The sequence below is a fragment of the Psittacula echo genome (assembly GCF_963264785.1).
Source record: "Psittacula echo genome assembly, chromosome: 4".
Taxonomy (NCBI): Eukaryota; Metazoa; Chordata; class Aves; order Psittaciformes; family Psittacidae; genus Psittacula; species Psittacula echo.
The window spans coordinates 3,445,228-3,462,493 of NC_137738.1; the positions used below are offsets into that span (position 1 = coordinate 3,445,228).

Sequence of the window (17,266 nt, forward strand, 5' to 3'; positions counted from 1 at the left end):
GTCTCACTCTTTCACGCTACCCTGAGCCGCAGCTGGGGCAGTGGTGCGATACCCTGGAGCCACTCACTACCCCCGGCACTGCAACCGCAGCGGTGCTCGTTTCCGGGCGACTCTATTTAGGAACGGACCCGGGAAGATGGCGGAGGCCATGGAGCTGGAGCCGGAGACGGCCGGCGAGCCCACCTCGTTCAAGCGGCCGAGCTGCCCGCTGCCCGCCGCACCCCGCGCCGCGGAGGGTGGGGACCCGGGGCCTAGCCCGCTGCCCCCCCGCCCTGCCGCCGCGCCGCGCTACGAGGAGCCGCCATGGGGCAGCCGCCCGCCGGACGGAGCCGGCTACGGGTTGGAGGTGCTGAAGGGCGGCGTGGTGCTGGGCTCGGTGCGGCTGGAGGGCGGCAGCTGGTTCCTGGTGGGGCGGCTGCCCGGCTGCGCCCTGGCGCTGGAGCACCCTTCGGTGTCGCGGCACCACGCCGTGCTGCAGTACCGCGGCGCTGGCTGCGCCCCCGATGACCCCAACGCCGACGATGCCGCTGGGTTCTATGTGTACGACCTGGGCAGCACCCACGGCACCTTCCTCAACAAGACGCGGGTGCCGCCCCGCACCTACTGCCGGGTGCGGGTGGGCCACGGGCTGCGCTTCGGCGGCAGCTCCCGCCTCTTCTTCCTGCAGGTGAGTCGGGGCCCGGGGCGTGTGTCGGGTGACTCGGGAGGTAGAAGCTTCCCCGGATCGAGCTCAGGGGTTTACTTGGTTCCATCTTCATCTCCTTGGGTGGGAAAGCCACTTCTGCGGTGTGAGGCGGTTTGGGTGCTTTGAAAACAGCCGAACGCTGCTATGGTGCTGGTACTGGGAAAAGTAGTCAGCTGTATCTGCTCCGAGCTCTGCTGTGAGGTTTGGGGCTGAAGGACAGAGCAGGGCATTGCAGCATCACTCTGGGCGGCTCCGCATGAGAACAGGGCTGGCAGCTTCTGCTGGCTTGCAGTGAGTGCAGAAGGCATTTCTCTCCGACAGGATAATGCGTTAGGAAAATGAAACACTGAGATTTCTGTGTGAACAAGAAATTCAGATGGCACTTGGTGTGCCCTCCACGTACATCAAAGACTGCTCGGTACTCACATTCTTCCATGTGGTATTGAGGGACATTTTTACCTTCTGTCCTTAGAATACAGTTATATGTGAGATTGGTCTGACAGCAGGTACCCAATAACACTCATTTCTTTTTTTCTCCATTTTGGAAAAGACATTAAGACTGATATGTTTGGTAATGCAAGCTGTAACAAGTGGTCTAATAATTCCACTTTTTGAAGAGCACTATGGTGATTTATTTATGTTATTGTATGGAAATTGCATCTGTGTTGAAAATACTTCTTTATTTTTCTTTTAAAAAACATTTCTGCTAAGTTACTGTTTGTGCCTTAGGGACCCAAGGAGGACCAGGAGTCTGAGTCAGAACTAACTGTGACTCAACTGAAGGCACTTCGCAAGCAGCAGCAAGCAAAGTTAGAAAAGACAATGTTGGGAGAGGACTCTGATGAAGAAGATGAAAAAGAGGAGAAAAATGAGAGGAGTCAGAACAGTGATATGAGCTGCTCATGGGGAATGGGTGAGTGATGATGTGTAAATCAGCTGATACATCTTGGAAGGTCTTTAAGCCAGTTTTCAGGGAATACCAGAGTTGAAATTCCAGCTTTTTGCCAAGTGTCCAAATTCAGTGGAAGTTCTTGGGTACACAGTAATCCTTTTAAATCCTTTTAAAAAGAAGAGTGCTGTGACAAGGCAAGCTTATATTTGGTGAGAAGTATGCCAGAGCTCTTTTAAATGTGGGGAGGAATTTGCCTATGCCTATAGGGACTGTAGGGACAGGACAAGAGGTAACAGGTTAAAACTTAAACAGGGGAAGTTTAGATGGGATATAAGGAAAAAGTTCTTTACTGTAAAGGTGGTGAGGCACTGGAATGGGTTGCCCAGGGAAGTTGTGAATGCTCCATCCTTGGTGGTGCTCAAGGCCAAGTTGGACAGAGCCTTGGGCGACATGCTCTAGTGTGAGGCATCCCTGCCCATGGCAGGGGGTTGGAACTGGATGATCTTAAAGTCCTTTCCAACCCTAACTGTTCTATGAATTCTATAAAAGACCATGAAGGCGAGAGTCTAGGTTTGTGCCTGTGATGGTGTCCACACTTCTGCCCAAGAGGTGAAATTTAATTGCTTGAGGCTTCTATGCAGTATAGGTGTCTTTAAATTTAAAGAAGTCCACATCTTAAAAGCTAGATAAATTGTAATTAATGAGCTGTTCATGCCATAAGGATTTGGTTTTTTGAATGGAAATATATAAGCACATAATCCTTTAATGTGCTGACACTGCAGTGATGTTCATCTGCAAAACTGCATCTTATGATAGAATAAGTAATAGTAAAAATGAAGAAGGGTGGTATTTTTGATTGGATGCAGAAATGATATTCAAGTTAAGGGAAATAATCTTAGAATTACATAGCTGCTACTTCTTTCAAACTAAGAAAAGTTGAAATATATTGGAGATCTCTTTCTAACGTTTCACCATATTTTTGCACTTTGTATGTCTTGTAGGGGAGGATGCTGAGGAGGATGAGGTTGAAGAAAACCCTATTGCTATTGATTTTCAGGATGTGCAAGATGCCTTTTACATGAAAGATCCTAGGAAGGCCTTACAGGGCTTTTTTGACAGAGAAGGTACTGTACTATTTTTCTAAGTTTGAAGTAAATTTCCTATTTACCAAAGTGTGACGTTTGTGCTCATGTTTGCCTTTGGGAAGTAAGGTGTAGAAGCTAAACTTTTCTGTTATCTTGTGATCAAATTTTGAGTGGGGGTTGGTGGTGATTTGGGGGTTTTGTGTGGTTTTGTGTTTTGGTTGGTGGTTTGGGGTATTTTTTTGTTATTTTGTTTGATTTGGTTAATGTAATTTAATTAGTTTAATTAATTAAAACTTAGATCACCATTGTATATCTGAGACTTACTTAGTTACTAATTCCTAAACTGGGAATTGTAGTGAGAGTTGTATTCCTTTGGAGCAACGCTCAAACCACAACCATGCTTTGAAGCTATGCTGAAAAAATCATACCCATCAAATTCTTGTCTGTTCTTTTTGGCAATGGCTATGATTGCGAGATAGACTTGGAAAGTCTAACAAGACAAAAGGCAATAATGAATTGCTCTGAACTACTGATGGTTGCTAGTGAAACTTACAGATGACTCACTTATTTGCTAAAGTGAAAAATTAATCTTCAAAGTATCTGTGAATTCAGACTGAAAAATGTCATTACTTCAATGTCATTTACTTTAATACATATAGAGACAAGATTGTTTTTCTTTGAACTACACTGTGAAAAACAACCAAATGAGCATAGTACCAACAGAAGATCCCATGGCAAATTCAATCTTATAACAAGGGCAGCTTATCTGGTTTTTTTTAACCATGACATTCTTCTCTGCTGTAATGATTATTCTTGTTTATTTCGATTTTGGTTACTACATCAACTTTCTTTTTCTCTCTAGGAGAAGAATTAGAATATGAATATGATGATCGTGGGCACAATAGCTGGCTGTGCAGGATCAAGTATGTACACCTCCATTCACTTTCTCTGCATAGAAGCTCACTTCATTGAATTCACAAACAAAACCTGAAGGAATTATTTGTCTTGTCACACTTGGCGAAGAAGTCAGCTGGAATTAGATACTGAGACAGAAGTTCAAGGATCAGTGCCTAGTTTTAGTGTCTGCGCTCCTTTCTGGTCTGGCAGCATTTGGTTTTCCTTAGAGATGAACACTGGGAAAGCAAGAGTCCAGGTGCTTTCAGTTCCCCTTGTTTTTAGAAATATGTGAAATTGAAATATTAAAGAAGAAACTAGGAAACAATTATCTTTCAATTCATAATGGAGGAGAGAGAGAGAGAAAAAAAAATCTTTCATTCTACTGTGTACCCAATTTCAGTTACTTTATGGTTGATGAGAAACTGAACATGAGCCAGCCGTGTGCGCTTGCAGCCCAGAAGGCCAGCAGTATCCTGGGCTGCATTAAAAGGAGTGTGACCAGCAGGTCGAAGGAGGTGATCCTGCCCCTCTGCTCTGCTCTCGTGAGACCTCACTTGGAGCATTGTGTGCAGTTCTGGTGTCCTCAACATAAAAAGGACATGGAACAAGTCCAGAGGAGGGCCATGAGGATGATCAGGGGCCTGGAGTACCTCCTGTATGAAGACAGGCTGAGAAAGTTGGGGCTGTTCAGCCTGGAGAAGAGAAGGCTGCGTGGAGACCTCATAGCAACCTCCCCATCTGAAGGAGGCCTGTAAGGATGCTGGGGAAGGACTCTTCATTAGGGACTGTAGTGGTAGAACAAGGGGTAACGGGTTCAAACTTAAACTTGGAAAGTTCAGGTTAGATATAAGGAGGAAATTCTTTAGTGTTAGGGTGGTGAGGCACTGGAATGGGTTGCCCAGGGAAGTTGTGAATGCTCCATCCTTGGCGGTGCTCAAGGCCAGGTTAGACAGAGCCTTGGGCGACATGCTCTAGTGTGAGGCATCCCTGCCCATGGCAGGGAGGTTAGAACTGGATGATCTTAAGGTCCTTTCCAACCCTATCTATTCTATGATTCTGTAAGGCAGTTTTTGACGGGTTCCTGTGAGAGGCCACTAATGTAACTTTGTTATCAGAAGAAGGTGAGATGAAAATTAAGTCAACAAGGTAGGTCTCAAAATGGATAGGAACAACGTTACAGTGACTGGAAAATATTTGTTAATGGTGTTGCATGGATGCAAGGTACTGGTGCTTAAAATGATTCAGAGATTGACATTTAACTTTTTAACTTCTTATATTCCCGGTGGAATGAATATAGGAAGAATTATTGTTTGGACTAGTGAAATAAAAATGTATTTGTATGCTTTAAGGTGTTTTGTGTTTTGATTGGTACTAAAGGAAGTAAAAAGTGAAAAGTACTTAGCCCACCAAAAAAGACCAGATTAAAATGGAAAGAGCAATGTCAATATGAGAAATAACATATGTTTGTATCTGAGCTGTTCTCTGATCTCTCAAACTGAACAGGTTGCCTGTGGATGATGCATCAGGGAAGCAGCTGGTGGCAGAGATTCTCCATTCAGGAAAGAAGAAGGAAGCAATGATACAGTGTGCCCTGGAAGCTTGCAGGCTACTCGATGCTCGGGGAGTACTAAGGCAAGAAGCAGGTGAGTAATGAGTCAAATGCTGTGATTGTTCTAAAAGCCATAAATTAGGGATTTGTGACTGCTATCTTGAATTTGTTTTATTGCTCAGTGGAATGCGAATCATTGGCTTCTTGCCTTCTCCCTTACCTTTCCCAGTATCCCGAAAAAGGAAATCAAAGAACTGGGAAGATGAGGATTTTTATGACAGTGATGATGACACCTTCCTTGATCGAACTGGTGCTGTGGAAAAGAAACGGCTGAACAGAATGAAAAAAGCTGGTAAAATAGAAGAAAAACCAGAGACTTATGACTCCCTGGTAAGAATTGTTATGATATGCCAAGCTTATTCTCTCATGCACATACTATTACTAAGAAGGAAAATCAAACCTATTTCCTGATCTTTCTTTCAAAACTTGAACTCTTATAGCATTTCAGACCTTTCACTCTCATTTGGCCAAGTTGCTATAAAATAGTGGGTTTTTTTTTTACTTGTGGACAATATCTATGGATATCTTAAAGTACTGATTTGCTTTATTGAAGAGGTAGCATACTACTTTGCTTTTGCCTGTGTAGTATGGACTTCTTGATGAATCATGGCAGTGGGTGAATGAAATACAAGAGCAGGATATTTTTATAATAGTTTTAAAGCATCAGAAAATAATTGCAACCTTTCAGGCACACAGGGCACATCGTAAAGAAGAATCTCATTCTGCTTCAAAGAATAAGCATCCTGGACTGACAGGCATATGACAACTAAAAGCCATACACAGCCAATAGGGTGTGGGGGAGCAGGGATAGGAAGGATTGGAGGATCACATTGGTGCTGTAACATTGCTGCAGAAGCATTACCATATTTTTGTGTTTCAGACAGAAAATTATTTGAACAGTATGTGAAGAGATTGATAGTTATTCAGGAACAATCTAAACTATAATTTTTTCAGCCCAGAAACTCTGGTTGAAGATCAGAAGTAGATTAAATGGAGGTAATTTGGTAGGATATTTGAACAACTCTTAAAAGGGGATTTTAAGAAGATATGAAGATCTTCTATGCATCTTCTTTTCTAGGTTAAAAAGCTAAATGAAGTTGAAAATGAGCTTTCTGAGATAACAGAGAAACTGAAGGCTTCAGGGAGAGGTAAGGCATGAAGTTTATTTGATCATAGTGCTTTTCATAAAGAGCAATAAGGAGATAAAAATGTATTTTATGGATTTATGTCTTAAGGGCCTTTTTTTTAATGTCCACTTTTCACAAAGGGGTAGGGAGATTTGCAGGTCACTGAGTTAGCTTAATAAGGATATTTAATACTCTCCAGCCAATAGTTTATGTACTCTGTGTATATAGTCACACGCTAATAAATGCAGCCTTTTCCAAAGCAAGCAACATCTAAGTTAAGTTGAAGTGAGTGTACAAGTTCATGGAGCTTAAGAGGGCAAACATTATTACTGGTTATCTGCCCATGTTAGTGAAACTGACCCAATTTGAGGAACACTTTTTCTCGTGACTTCCAAAACTGTTTATAAGGGAAGACTAAGCAACTGGCAGAAAAGTCAGTGTATTTTATTTCACTTCTGTCATTGTAAATGCATCTTAAAAAGGAAAGGTGAGAGAAGAAAAATGTGGAGTCAAAACAGAGTTTTTCAGAACTAATTACTGATGGACTGACTTTGTATCTCTCATTCACTGATGCAGCTGAATGAAAATCAGATACATAGAACTCTTCAGTCTCATCTTTGGTTACCCATTCGGAAGAAAATTATCAATAAGTTGATGGTGCAGTAAATAGCCCTATGACTTTATTCACTGAAATATAAAGTATAATAACCATGGTTGATTCACCTCCCAGCAACATCAAATTTTACTTCAATAGTGTAGAAAACAGCTGCAACAGACCCTGAATGCTAACAGTAAACATCTAAGTTGAATTACGTGATCTTAGGCACTGTTGGTGGAATCAAGCAGAGAATTGTATTTGCAAGAAGGGGTGATCTGACTCGCTGAAGATCACTCCCTGATTGAAGCACTTACATGGCTCTGCAGATAAAGAAGCAAACTGCACCTTCAGTTGTTCTGAATTACCTGACTAGACACTAAGCCATATCTTTGAAACTTGGTGTTTAAATTAAATGATCATTCTGCTCAACTCCTGCCTGCTAGGAGCTTCAGGCTGTTAACAGTAAGTTTTCATTGATGTTTTTTGTCTTGGTTCATATAAATAGTTGCAAGGAAGAGTATTTCTGAGTTTCCTTTATGCCGAGTTTTGTCATTTAGAATTGTGTGGAGGTGGATGCTGTAACAGTTCCTTGTTTTTTGAAGCCTCTTAATTCTATATATATTTAAACAGTTGCTGTTATGGCTTTAATATACTTGCAAATTATAAACTGTGTTTTGTTCTAGATCAGAATTCCAATTGAGTCCATTTGTAAACATAAGTCTTATTAGACTTTTCTGTAAATATTTGTCATGTAAAATTGCTTGAATGTGTACTTTTAACAAAACCATGCTATTTTATTGAAATTTAACATGTGCTGGTTTAAATACAAAGTGCTACTTAATTAGCTCAAGCTGAACTGAAAATAACTTATTGTTTGCAAAATTATGTTTGTGTATATATACATAAATGCTTGTAATGCAGCAAATATCAGATTTGCCACTTTTCATATAACATTAAAGGGCAGAAAGAGGCTGCCTGTCAAAAGGCTCATTCAAATTCTAGCAGCAACAGTTGTCGTAGTTTCCATTCAAGTTGTATTTGAACACTGTATAAATACTTGTTCAAGCCCAAGGAAGGAGTTTTTCTGTGGGTATTTTGTTTGGTTATTTGAAATCCATGTGTTAGAATTCTGCAATCATTTTTCTTCATCATTAGAGCTTTAGTTTTTTCTCTTGAGTTTTAACTGCACAAATATGGACAGAAATGTTAGTATTTGAAATCAAGTGGAGTAGAAAGACTGTCACTATTCTTTTCCAAGTACAAAGCAGTGTTTTCTTATTAGAAAATCCAGTCAAAACAGAGGTAAATCCTGTGTGATTGGCCTAACATATGAAACTATTCTTGTATGCGCTCTGTCGTGCAGGGTTGGGAGGCAGCATCATGTGTTGATTCATTCTCAGCTTTGCAAATGTTATTACATAAACATTCCAGGAAAGTGGGATTCCCCATGCAGTGGTGTGGCATTCTTTGTAGCTGTGTTTATTTTAGTCTGTGACTACAAAAAGAACCCATAAGCCACTTTCTTAAGGACAGCAGATCTTGCAGTGAGATTAATAACTTAGAATAAAGACACTCATAGAGAAACATTCAATTTTAAGAGAGGCTTTGTAATGTAAGTGGATGAAAGTTTACCGTGAGGCTTTTGTTAGGAGAAATGCTTTCATCTTCCCAGGGCTAATAACCTCTATTATTTCACCATTCAACAGAAACTTGCAGAGAGGATAGTTTTTCCTATATACGGTATTCTCTAAAGGTAGGACTTGAGTACAGCTGTTGTCTCCCCACTCCTAACAATGCATATCTGCCCTTTATCTTGCCTAGTCCAGTCCCAGCGAGCACCTCAAGATTCCTTGGATGAATTCATGACCGAAATAAAATCAGGATCTACCTTAGACAGTGTGGCACGAAAGAAGCTTCACTTGAGGTCCTTTGAACTGAAGAAAGAGCAACAGAGGCTGAAAGGGCTAATAAAGCTTGTCAAGCCTGCAGAACTGCCTGAGCTGAAGCCCCAGTAAGTCTTGGCTAAAGTGTAAAACAATTGCTTTTACCATTGTTGTTATCCATGTGCAGTTGTGTAAACCCAGTAAATAGCTTTCCAAACACAAAGGCAGGACAGCCTTCCAACCTACCTGGTCAACCTACCTCTTCAAAGAGACGCTGTGCCTTTTGGGAGTTGCAGCATCTGTGATTGAGGCAGATGCACCACAACACTGGAGTAAGCTAAGCCCACACCGGGAGGATGAGAATAGGAGGGGATTGAAATCGTGGTGTCAGCTTTCATGGTTTTTTTCCCAACCTGCATCTAAAAGGAGCAGAGGAATTTTACAGGTATTATGTACAAGTTGAAAACCACTTTAATTCCATGAAAGGTACCTGGAAGTCAAGTGTAGTGGCTCTTCACAAGTACTGCCTCATGGAACTGCTGCAATTCAAGAAGGTGTGTGCTGGGTTCATTATTTGCTAGTGGCAGCTTAATTACAGGCTTAATTAGTTTGCTTAAATTGAGGTTTATCCTCCCAAGTGTGTTTTTATATATGCATGTATATTATATACATATGTAGGTGTGTGCAGTTGAATTTGAGGGAGTCTGATACAGGTTTTTTTCTCCTTATTTAATTTTTGCTTCCTGTTCCTTGGATGCTGTAAGTGAGAGAGAAATAAAGGGGTTTTTATATATCTACTTCTAATTTGCAGATTGTTTTGCATTTGTAAATGTAAGACTGGGTTGATACTATGTGCACTCTTTTCCTCTGTATCTGTTTTTTGTTAGGAGTGGGAGTTACAGCCTGGAAGCAGAGAACAAGCCTAAAAAGATTACCTTGCCTCTCTTTGGTGCAATGAAAGGGGGGAGCAAATTCAAGCTGAAAACTGGAAGCCTAGGGGTAAGTTTGACTCATAAGAGCAAGTCAGAGGCTGTTTCTCTGGTTCTCAGGCTATGGAGACTGTAGGTGGCAACTGTGTCTTCTCACATGCAAGGAACAGCATGGAGGTGCAGGCCTGTGGCAGTGGAAGGTGCACAGGGCAGCAAGCAGTGGCTGTTGGATGTTAACTGCCAGCAGTTGCCATTCTTTGTCCTTGTACAGCCAGTCTCCTAGGCACAGCTGTGGTCGAAATGCACTGAATTGAGTAGAGGCAGCCTGGGGACATCAGGCTGAACCACTGCTATACCTCAGCAGTTTTTCTTGGTCTTATGGCAAAGAGCATTTGCAAGATTGATTCTGTTTCCAGTGCCCTCTTATGAAAAGATTGCACTCCTTGTCTATGAACTGGACATATTTTTTCATCTTCCATCTCTACTAATAACTGTTCTTTAAAACCTAACTGTTCTTCATCCTGAGAGTGTTTCCTTACCTGCTGTCTCTGACAGTAATGTGTGTGCTTTCTCCTGTAATGACTGTCTGTGGCATCTACCTCCATTTATCGGAGCACTGAAGCACAGCTCTTTCTCCCACAGAAATTGCCTGTTAGGCGTCCAGAAGTCCCGGAAAGCTTGTTAAAAACAAAAGATGATGGACCAGAGGAGGAGGAAGAGGAGGAAGAGGAAGAAATGGAGGAGAAGCAAGAAATAGATACAATAAACAGCAGAGCATCAAACGTGGAAATGAAAATTACAGCAGCAGAAGAAACAGGAAAAGAAACTAATGCTCCTGATGGTGCTTCTTGCAATAACAAGGATCTAGAATCCCTTCAGGATGGTAAATCATTGGTTTTGTTCTTTTCCAGTAATGAAGCTGAGACTGTTGCTGCTGAATTTTTCAGAGCTCTGTAAATCTCCTAGTGTCTGAGTCACAGGTTCTCCAGCAGATTTCTTTTCCATAGATTTTTCCTATGAGTCCAGAGTCTGTGTGTCAACAGCTGAGTTTAACATGGTTCCAGTTGAAACTCCCCGTGGCAGTCAGCTCTCCATGCTTTTGGTGAAATAAAAGAAATCTCCTGCACTCAAAAGTCAAAAGTTTGATCAATGTCCTGGGTTCAGCTGTAACAGTTACTTTTCTCCGTCTTGGTAGCTGGTGCAGTGCTGAGTTTCGGCTTTGGTCTGAGAACAATGCTGATAACACACCAATGTTTTAGTTGTTGCTAAGTAGCACTTAACTCTGATCAAAGACTTTTCAGTTTCCAATCCTCTGCCAGTGAGGATGGGCACAAGAAGCTGGGAAGGAGCAGAGACAGGACAGCTGACTCAAACTAGCCAAAGGGGTGTTCCATACCACAGCATGTCATGCCCAGTATATGTGTCCTCCCAGTATATAACTGGGGGGAGTTACCTAGAAGGGCAGATCACTGCCCAGGTCGGGCTGGGTATTGGTTGGTGAGTGGTGAGCAATTGTATTCTCTCCCCTTGTTATTTCCCTTATCATTATTAGTAGTAGTAGTTCTGTATTATACTTCAGTTATTGGCCTGTTCTTATCTCAACCCGTGGGGTTTACACTCTTTTTGATTCTCCTCCCCATCGTGCCTGTAGAGGAGAGAAAAGGGGAGAGTGAGTGGCTGCATGTTGCTGGGTTACTGGCTGGGCTTACACCACGACAGTGAGTCCTGCTGATGTACCATGGACTTTGTACAAGAAGTAATTTGGAGAACTTTCAAGAGCAGTTATTCCTGTGACAAATGCAGCCAAGAGTTCCCTTTTGTACTTTGTCTCAGGGATGTTAGTGCTCTGCTCAGCAGAGTTACTGCAGAGTGCTCATCTGGCTCTTTCTTTTTTCTTTTACAGGGGTTCCTTTTCAGCCTGAGCCAAAGGTACTAAGGAAAGAATCTCAGATGGGACCCTCAGAAGAGAAATCTCAAGGTGAGTAATAGAGTTTAGGCTCTGTTGTACAGCAGCGTGTTAGTTTAGAAACTGTCTAAAGGACCTAACTGTCTTCTGTCAGTAGAAGGAAACTAAGCTTAATCTAGAGCCTGAAAAATCTAGAACTAAAACAAAGGATTGTGTTTTGCTTGTGAAGTGGTAAGTGTATGGTGAAGACAGGTCATTTCAACCGTGTTTCAGTTCTCTGTGCTTTTCCTAGTCATTAACTCATTTGAGATCCTTTGTTTAAAAGAAAAATAGAAGTATGAGAAGAAAAATTAATTTAGGACCTTAAACATAATGCTCCCCACCCCCTGCCCTACTCTGTTGCAGTAGCTCTAAACACTAGGAAGGACAGAACTAACTTTTATAAAGTGACAAATCTTCCATAACGTTAGCTAATGATCTGTTAATGACCTAGGTGACCAGTCTGTATGTACACGCACACAAGAAAGATCCCCAAAACGAAAACTGGTGTACTGAACATAGAGGAGATCTATATGAATATTCTATTTTTTCATAACTCACACTCTTCAGAATGTTATCCTGTCCTCATCGTCTCATCCATAGACTTTACGCCACAAGAGTCTCAGTATTTCACAGCTCAAGTGGCAGAAGAACAAGGCGTGCTTCTATGTCTTCTGTATTCCACTCACAAGTTTTGGGGTTATTTTTTGGTTGGTTGATATTTTTAAAAATGTATGTTGATCCTGTGCATTTTGTACTGTTTTCTTCTAAATCAGTCCCTGCAGTGATTACACACAGAGAGTACCTTTAGAAAGGAAACATCTGCCATTAACTAAAGTGTGTTATAGAATACCAAATAGAGGACCTTATTAAACTGCATTCAGATAGGTGACTGACAGTGTATTAAGCATATATTAATAAACCTGTAAAAACCGAAAGGATGTTCAGCAGTCTGAAGCATTTTCTTGCAGTGAGCTGTCTTGGATTTCCTTTTGTACCAATTTTTATGTAAGCTTCCTACAAGCTTATTTCTGATACTGTTTGTCATTTATGATGTGTTGTAAACCAAATCTTTCTTCCCAGCATCTGAGGCAGTACGTAAGGAACCTGAAGAGGCATCTGAGAAAGTTAAGAAAACCAACAGCTCAAGCAAGGTGAGTTACAACACCATGACTCCTGCAGTTTAGGAGTTTCAGGAAATCATTTAGTAGGCTCTTTTATAGTGAAATAGTAGCAGTTTGATTGAGTATAACTTAGTGGCAATAGTGCTTTTCTGCTGATGAAAACCCAAATGTAGAACCACACAGTGCCACTGGGCACAGATTTTGGAGAAGGTAAAGCATGGTATTTTTAACATGATAGAGGCTGTCAATTCAGTCACAGATTTATGTATTTTCACCTTTTCACTTGGCAGTTAGCTTCTGTTGATTGCTGCTTCTCCTGTATCACAAGTATTGTATAACACAGGTGCTCTCTGGCCTTTGGAATGGCATTGCAAAACTTTCCTTGGAGTGTAGCTTGGGAAGCATGTCTTGGCTGGCACAGACCATGCTGTACTAAAGTTGTAGCTAGTCTATATTGCTATTATTAAACCTCTTTTTTTCTGTAAGATGTGAAGAGATGAATCTAAGATTATTGAATTTTGCAGCCAAATTATTACTAGATTTGAGTGGATGTACCAGGTAACATTTCTCCTGTGCATGAGACTTGTATTAAAATGTAAAGTGTATGAGGCTTGCACATTTTGGGACACAGGCAATTGTTGCCTTCCTGGAGCTGGGAAGGAACTTCTCTGACAGCATGCTCTTAGCCTAATGATTATTGTGAGGTTATTCCCTTTAGAGTGCATGCCACCCTTCTGCTGACTGCCATCAAAGAAGATTACTGTACTTGGTGGGCCATGAATTACGACAATTCGTTTGTGGTGGGCACCTAATTTTAGCCCTGCACCACTTACTTAAAGAAACTTAAGTCCCTGCAGCCTGTGTGTACTAACTGCTGCCTTGTTAATCCTGGCAAAGGATCCAAGGATTGGGTAGGCACAGCCTTTGGAATTGTCCTTTTTCGCTGGCCTATAAAGCATGTCGATAAAGAAGGCAAGAGTAAATGTATACTGTTAAAGCCCAAGTTATATCATTTCTATGACTATGGAAGAACAAGGCAATGTCTCATGCTGAGGTGGTCAAGTCAGCACCTCTCATCAACAGAGAGTTCACTCTAGCACTGAGCATTCTCCAAATGTCCCGTCACAAATCACTGTTTCCACATGCTGTCTCTGGTTCTTTGAATCATGTAAAACTGGAAAAATAATCTTAAAATGACTATTTCCAAGCCATGTTTAAAAACTCTGCGTCTAATGTTTTGGAAAACATTAGTCTTCCAAAAGAACTGTTTTAGAGGTAAGTTTGGTGAAGGAGAGTTTTTGAGGTAATGAAAAATTGCTTCAGTTGCATAACTTCAGGCTTTGTCATGATACTACAGACTACTACAAATCAGTGCTGAGTAACTTGGCTACATTTTGAGCTCTTGAGTCTTGCACTCTACAGTTGTACGAATTGTTTTGATAGCTGCCTGCAGTTGTTGAGAAAATGATGCTGATTTGGCAAAACCTGAAAATCTAGGGACAAAAAGACATTGCTGTGTTAACATTTGCATTGCAAATGACCTGGTTTGGTTTGTTTTAAACATTTTGGTGGTGCCAGTGAGACCTAGGAAAAAAAAAAGGGGGGTTTTCTTTTTATTAAAAACTAAGTTATCCTTATATAATAGCTGAACTTTCTTATGCTCCAGTTTCAAAGTCACCTTAAACCCAAAGTTTTCAGTGGGGTTGTGCATTGAAGTCAGTAAAGCACTTCTTGAAAGTACTGTTCTAAGTCTTTTCCCCTGCCTAAAGAAATTCCGTGTTGAATGACACTACCAAACATTAGGATGATAAGATTAAACTGTCCCAAAATGAACAGTTGGCAGTGGTTCTGTTCTGAGGGGGAGATTGGACACAATGACCTCCAGAGGTCTCAGCTAACCAGTATTTCTATTACTCTGTGACTCTGGATCTGGTTTAGGGCTTGATGTTTCTTCTTCCCTGTGTATTATAGCTTTCATCCCTGACTCTAGTAGAAAAAGCCCTCACCTTTCAGTATTTGTCTCTGAATTAATGACAGGTTTAGTGGCTGGGACACATTGCTGTACGGGTGCAGCACCTTAAATCTTTTTTGCTTTTGCAGGTAAAACAACCACCATTTTTTTCCTCCCAGTACCCAGATGATGACCCAGACTACTGCATATGGGTTCCTCCTGCAGGTATCAACCATTTCCTTACCCTTTTAGTCTTATAGCTCAAGAATCTACCTAATAAGTAGTCCAGGTGTTCTTGTAACTTCTGGAGAAAGAGGTAACTCGGGAATACTTACCCAGAACCTGATGTTTTCTGGCACTTTATGCCACATATCTGCTGTATATGCAAGTCTTGCAGTGAAATATAGACAGTACCTGTAGTAGCTTCATCTCAATGGACAGATACACCTGAGGTTTGTTTCTGAGTTTTGTAACACCCGAGAGAGCTAACTCCAGTCACACAGAGTAATACAATGGTCTAGTTGAAAGAGAAGCTCAGACCTTCACTACAGATGGTCTGCAGCTATGTCAGTATTCTCAGTTTTCATAGAAGTCTGTGAAATCTGATAATCTTCTTTGCACATGCTTTCAGAAATCATTGGAATACAGACTTTGGGCCATGTGTTTTGGCGAGAATTCTTGGTAACCCTTTGGTGAAGGCACTGACTATAAAGTTGAACAAATTCTTTTACTTTAGTTCCAGAGTGTTTTGAGCCAAATGAGGTTATTCTTAAGCAGTATATGTATTTTTTTTTCAGTTTCTCCAAAATGGAAGGTTCATTTTCATGCATTGGGGTTTTCACAGCATGTTCAAAGCTCAGCCTTCATTTGGTAGATTCCTGACTATAATTTTTATGAGGCTGTTGCAGGCTTATAATATAGATCGGCTCCAAAAGGAGTAAGAAAAATGAGAACCAGTTTCACTGAAGAAAACTATAATCTGGTGAATCATCCTTTAGTGAAAAGACTGCTCTGCTCTGCCCTGGCATATGAATCCACTGGGACAAAACACCCGATTCAGTAATGTGGAGGTCTGATCTGGGATAGCCAGGCGAGCTGTGTCCATAAGAGGAATCTCATTTCTCTGTCTCTGCCTGCTAATAATGAGACCCGTTTTCGAAGATGGAATAATGAGGATACGGGAAAAAAACAAAACGAAAACACCACAGGAATATATGATGTAATCTTGACACGATTAGTAAAATTAAGAGGAATGATGCGTATAAATCAAAAGACGATTTCAGTTGTAACATCCAGTCTGACTTTTTATCCTCTTTGTGGTTATCTGACTGCTGCTGCCTGGAGACTGTTTCATACTTGGGTACGCATTTATCTTGGATAAGAGGGGGAAAATTAATTCAGCTTTTCCTCTTTGCCCATTAGGTCAAAGTGGTGATGGCAAGACTCATCTCAATGAAAAATACGGCTACTGAGCATCAAGTACCCTGAAGTACGGCTGAGGCTTGAAGGATGGCTCTGTGTTGGACTCTTTCACTATGTGTTAAGTGAGGGATAAAAGACTTGGCTTTTCAGAAGCTGTTCCAGATTCAAGGGCATTAACAGCCGCTCTGGCTGCTGTTGGCTCTCCTGGTGTGTCCTCTTTTTGTCTTTTAAATGCTTTTTTAAAAGTAAAAGCCCACACATTCTTCTGCCTCATCCTTTTTATTTGGCTTCAAATTGTGGGCTCAGTTTTCCTTTTGTAAATAAAAATATGCAAAAAAAATACACCTCTGTATACTTAAAGGCTTGATCAAATTTATTCATGTTGGTTTTATGCAATTAAAATGAGAAACACTACTGGTATGCTGCTTTGGCTGCTGTTGTGATGGTAGACACAACCTAAAACTTGAGGCTTTGGGTTTGCTTTTGTTTTTTCCTATGGAAAAAGAGGTATTTTGGGAAGAAAATTGTTATCATTCCATCGAGGATCCCTTAGCCATCCCAGAGATGGTTTTCTGTTGCTCACAGCCACATAACTCATAACTTTTTGGCCAGGTACATGTGTTATTTGTCAATTATCTTTCTTTCACTGATAGCCAGAAACCAGCATGTGTGTGTGTGCAGGCAGGGGCTGCCATTTTAGGCAGAAAGAGATACACAGAGTGACAAACCTTCACCTTTTCATCACTCTCATCCACTGGGCCATCACCATAACCTTATTTCTCCATGATGTGCAAGTCCTCAAAATTCTGACATCTTGCTGGCAATAGTAACCCTGTTCTCACTGCCAAGTCGAAGCTCTCCTGAGGGTCAGTTTATGTGTCAAGGGTTGGGGCCCTTTTCCTTAAGCACCATGATGTACATCCTGTCATGATCCCATTGTGGAGGAGGGCATAACTGGGATTTTCAGCAGCAGTAAAAAAATGGAGGGAATCACTTTTGCAGCCCTTGGGGGAGACTGCTTAATTTCATGGATAAAAAATGCAGAGTCTATGGAAACAAAACCTAATTGCATGGCATTTTGGCACCCTGGGTGATTAATTACACACGTTTTTCCTTCAG

General features: G+C 41.3%; 1 protein-coding gene across 1 annotated transcript; it reads left to right on the forward strand.

Moving 5' to 3' along the window:
- The first annotated feature begins 6 nt into the window (after positions 1–6).
- On the forward strand, positions 7–16,486 carry SLC4A1AP (solute carrier family 4 member 1 adaptor protein). Its single transcript, XM_080616988.1, has 14 exons — positions 7–667; positions 1,415–1,598; positions 2,579–2,701; positions 3,525–3,585; positions 5,063–5,202; positions 5,338–5,498; positions 6,247–6,316; positions 8,715–8,904; positions 9,664–9,775; positions 10,348–10,588; positions 11,609–11,683; positions 12,734–12,804; positions 14,875–14,950; positions 16,148–16,486. Exons 1-14 carry the CDS (start codon positions 137–139, stop codon positions 16,195–16,197), a joined length of 2,085 nt encoding a protein of 694 aa, XP_080473114.1. The 5' UTR covers positions 7–136; the 3' UTR covers positions 16,198–16,486.
- Positions 16,487–17,266: the final 780 nt, after the last annotated feature.

Coding starts and splice junctions, on each gene's coding strand:
- SLC4A1AP (XM_080616988.1), top strand. CDS start 137: ATGGCGGAGGCCATGGAGCTGGAGCCGGAGACGGCCGGCGAGCCCACC. Junction 668..1,414: donor CCCGCCTCTTCTTCCTGCAG/GTGAGTCGGGGC, acceptor TTTGTGCCTTAG/GGACCCAAGGAGGACCAGGA. Junction 8,905..9,663: donor CTGCCTGAGCTGAAGCCCCA/GTAAGTCTTGGC, acceptor GTTTTTTGTTAG/GAGTGGGAGTTACAGCCTGG.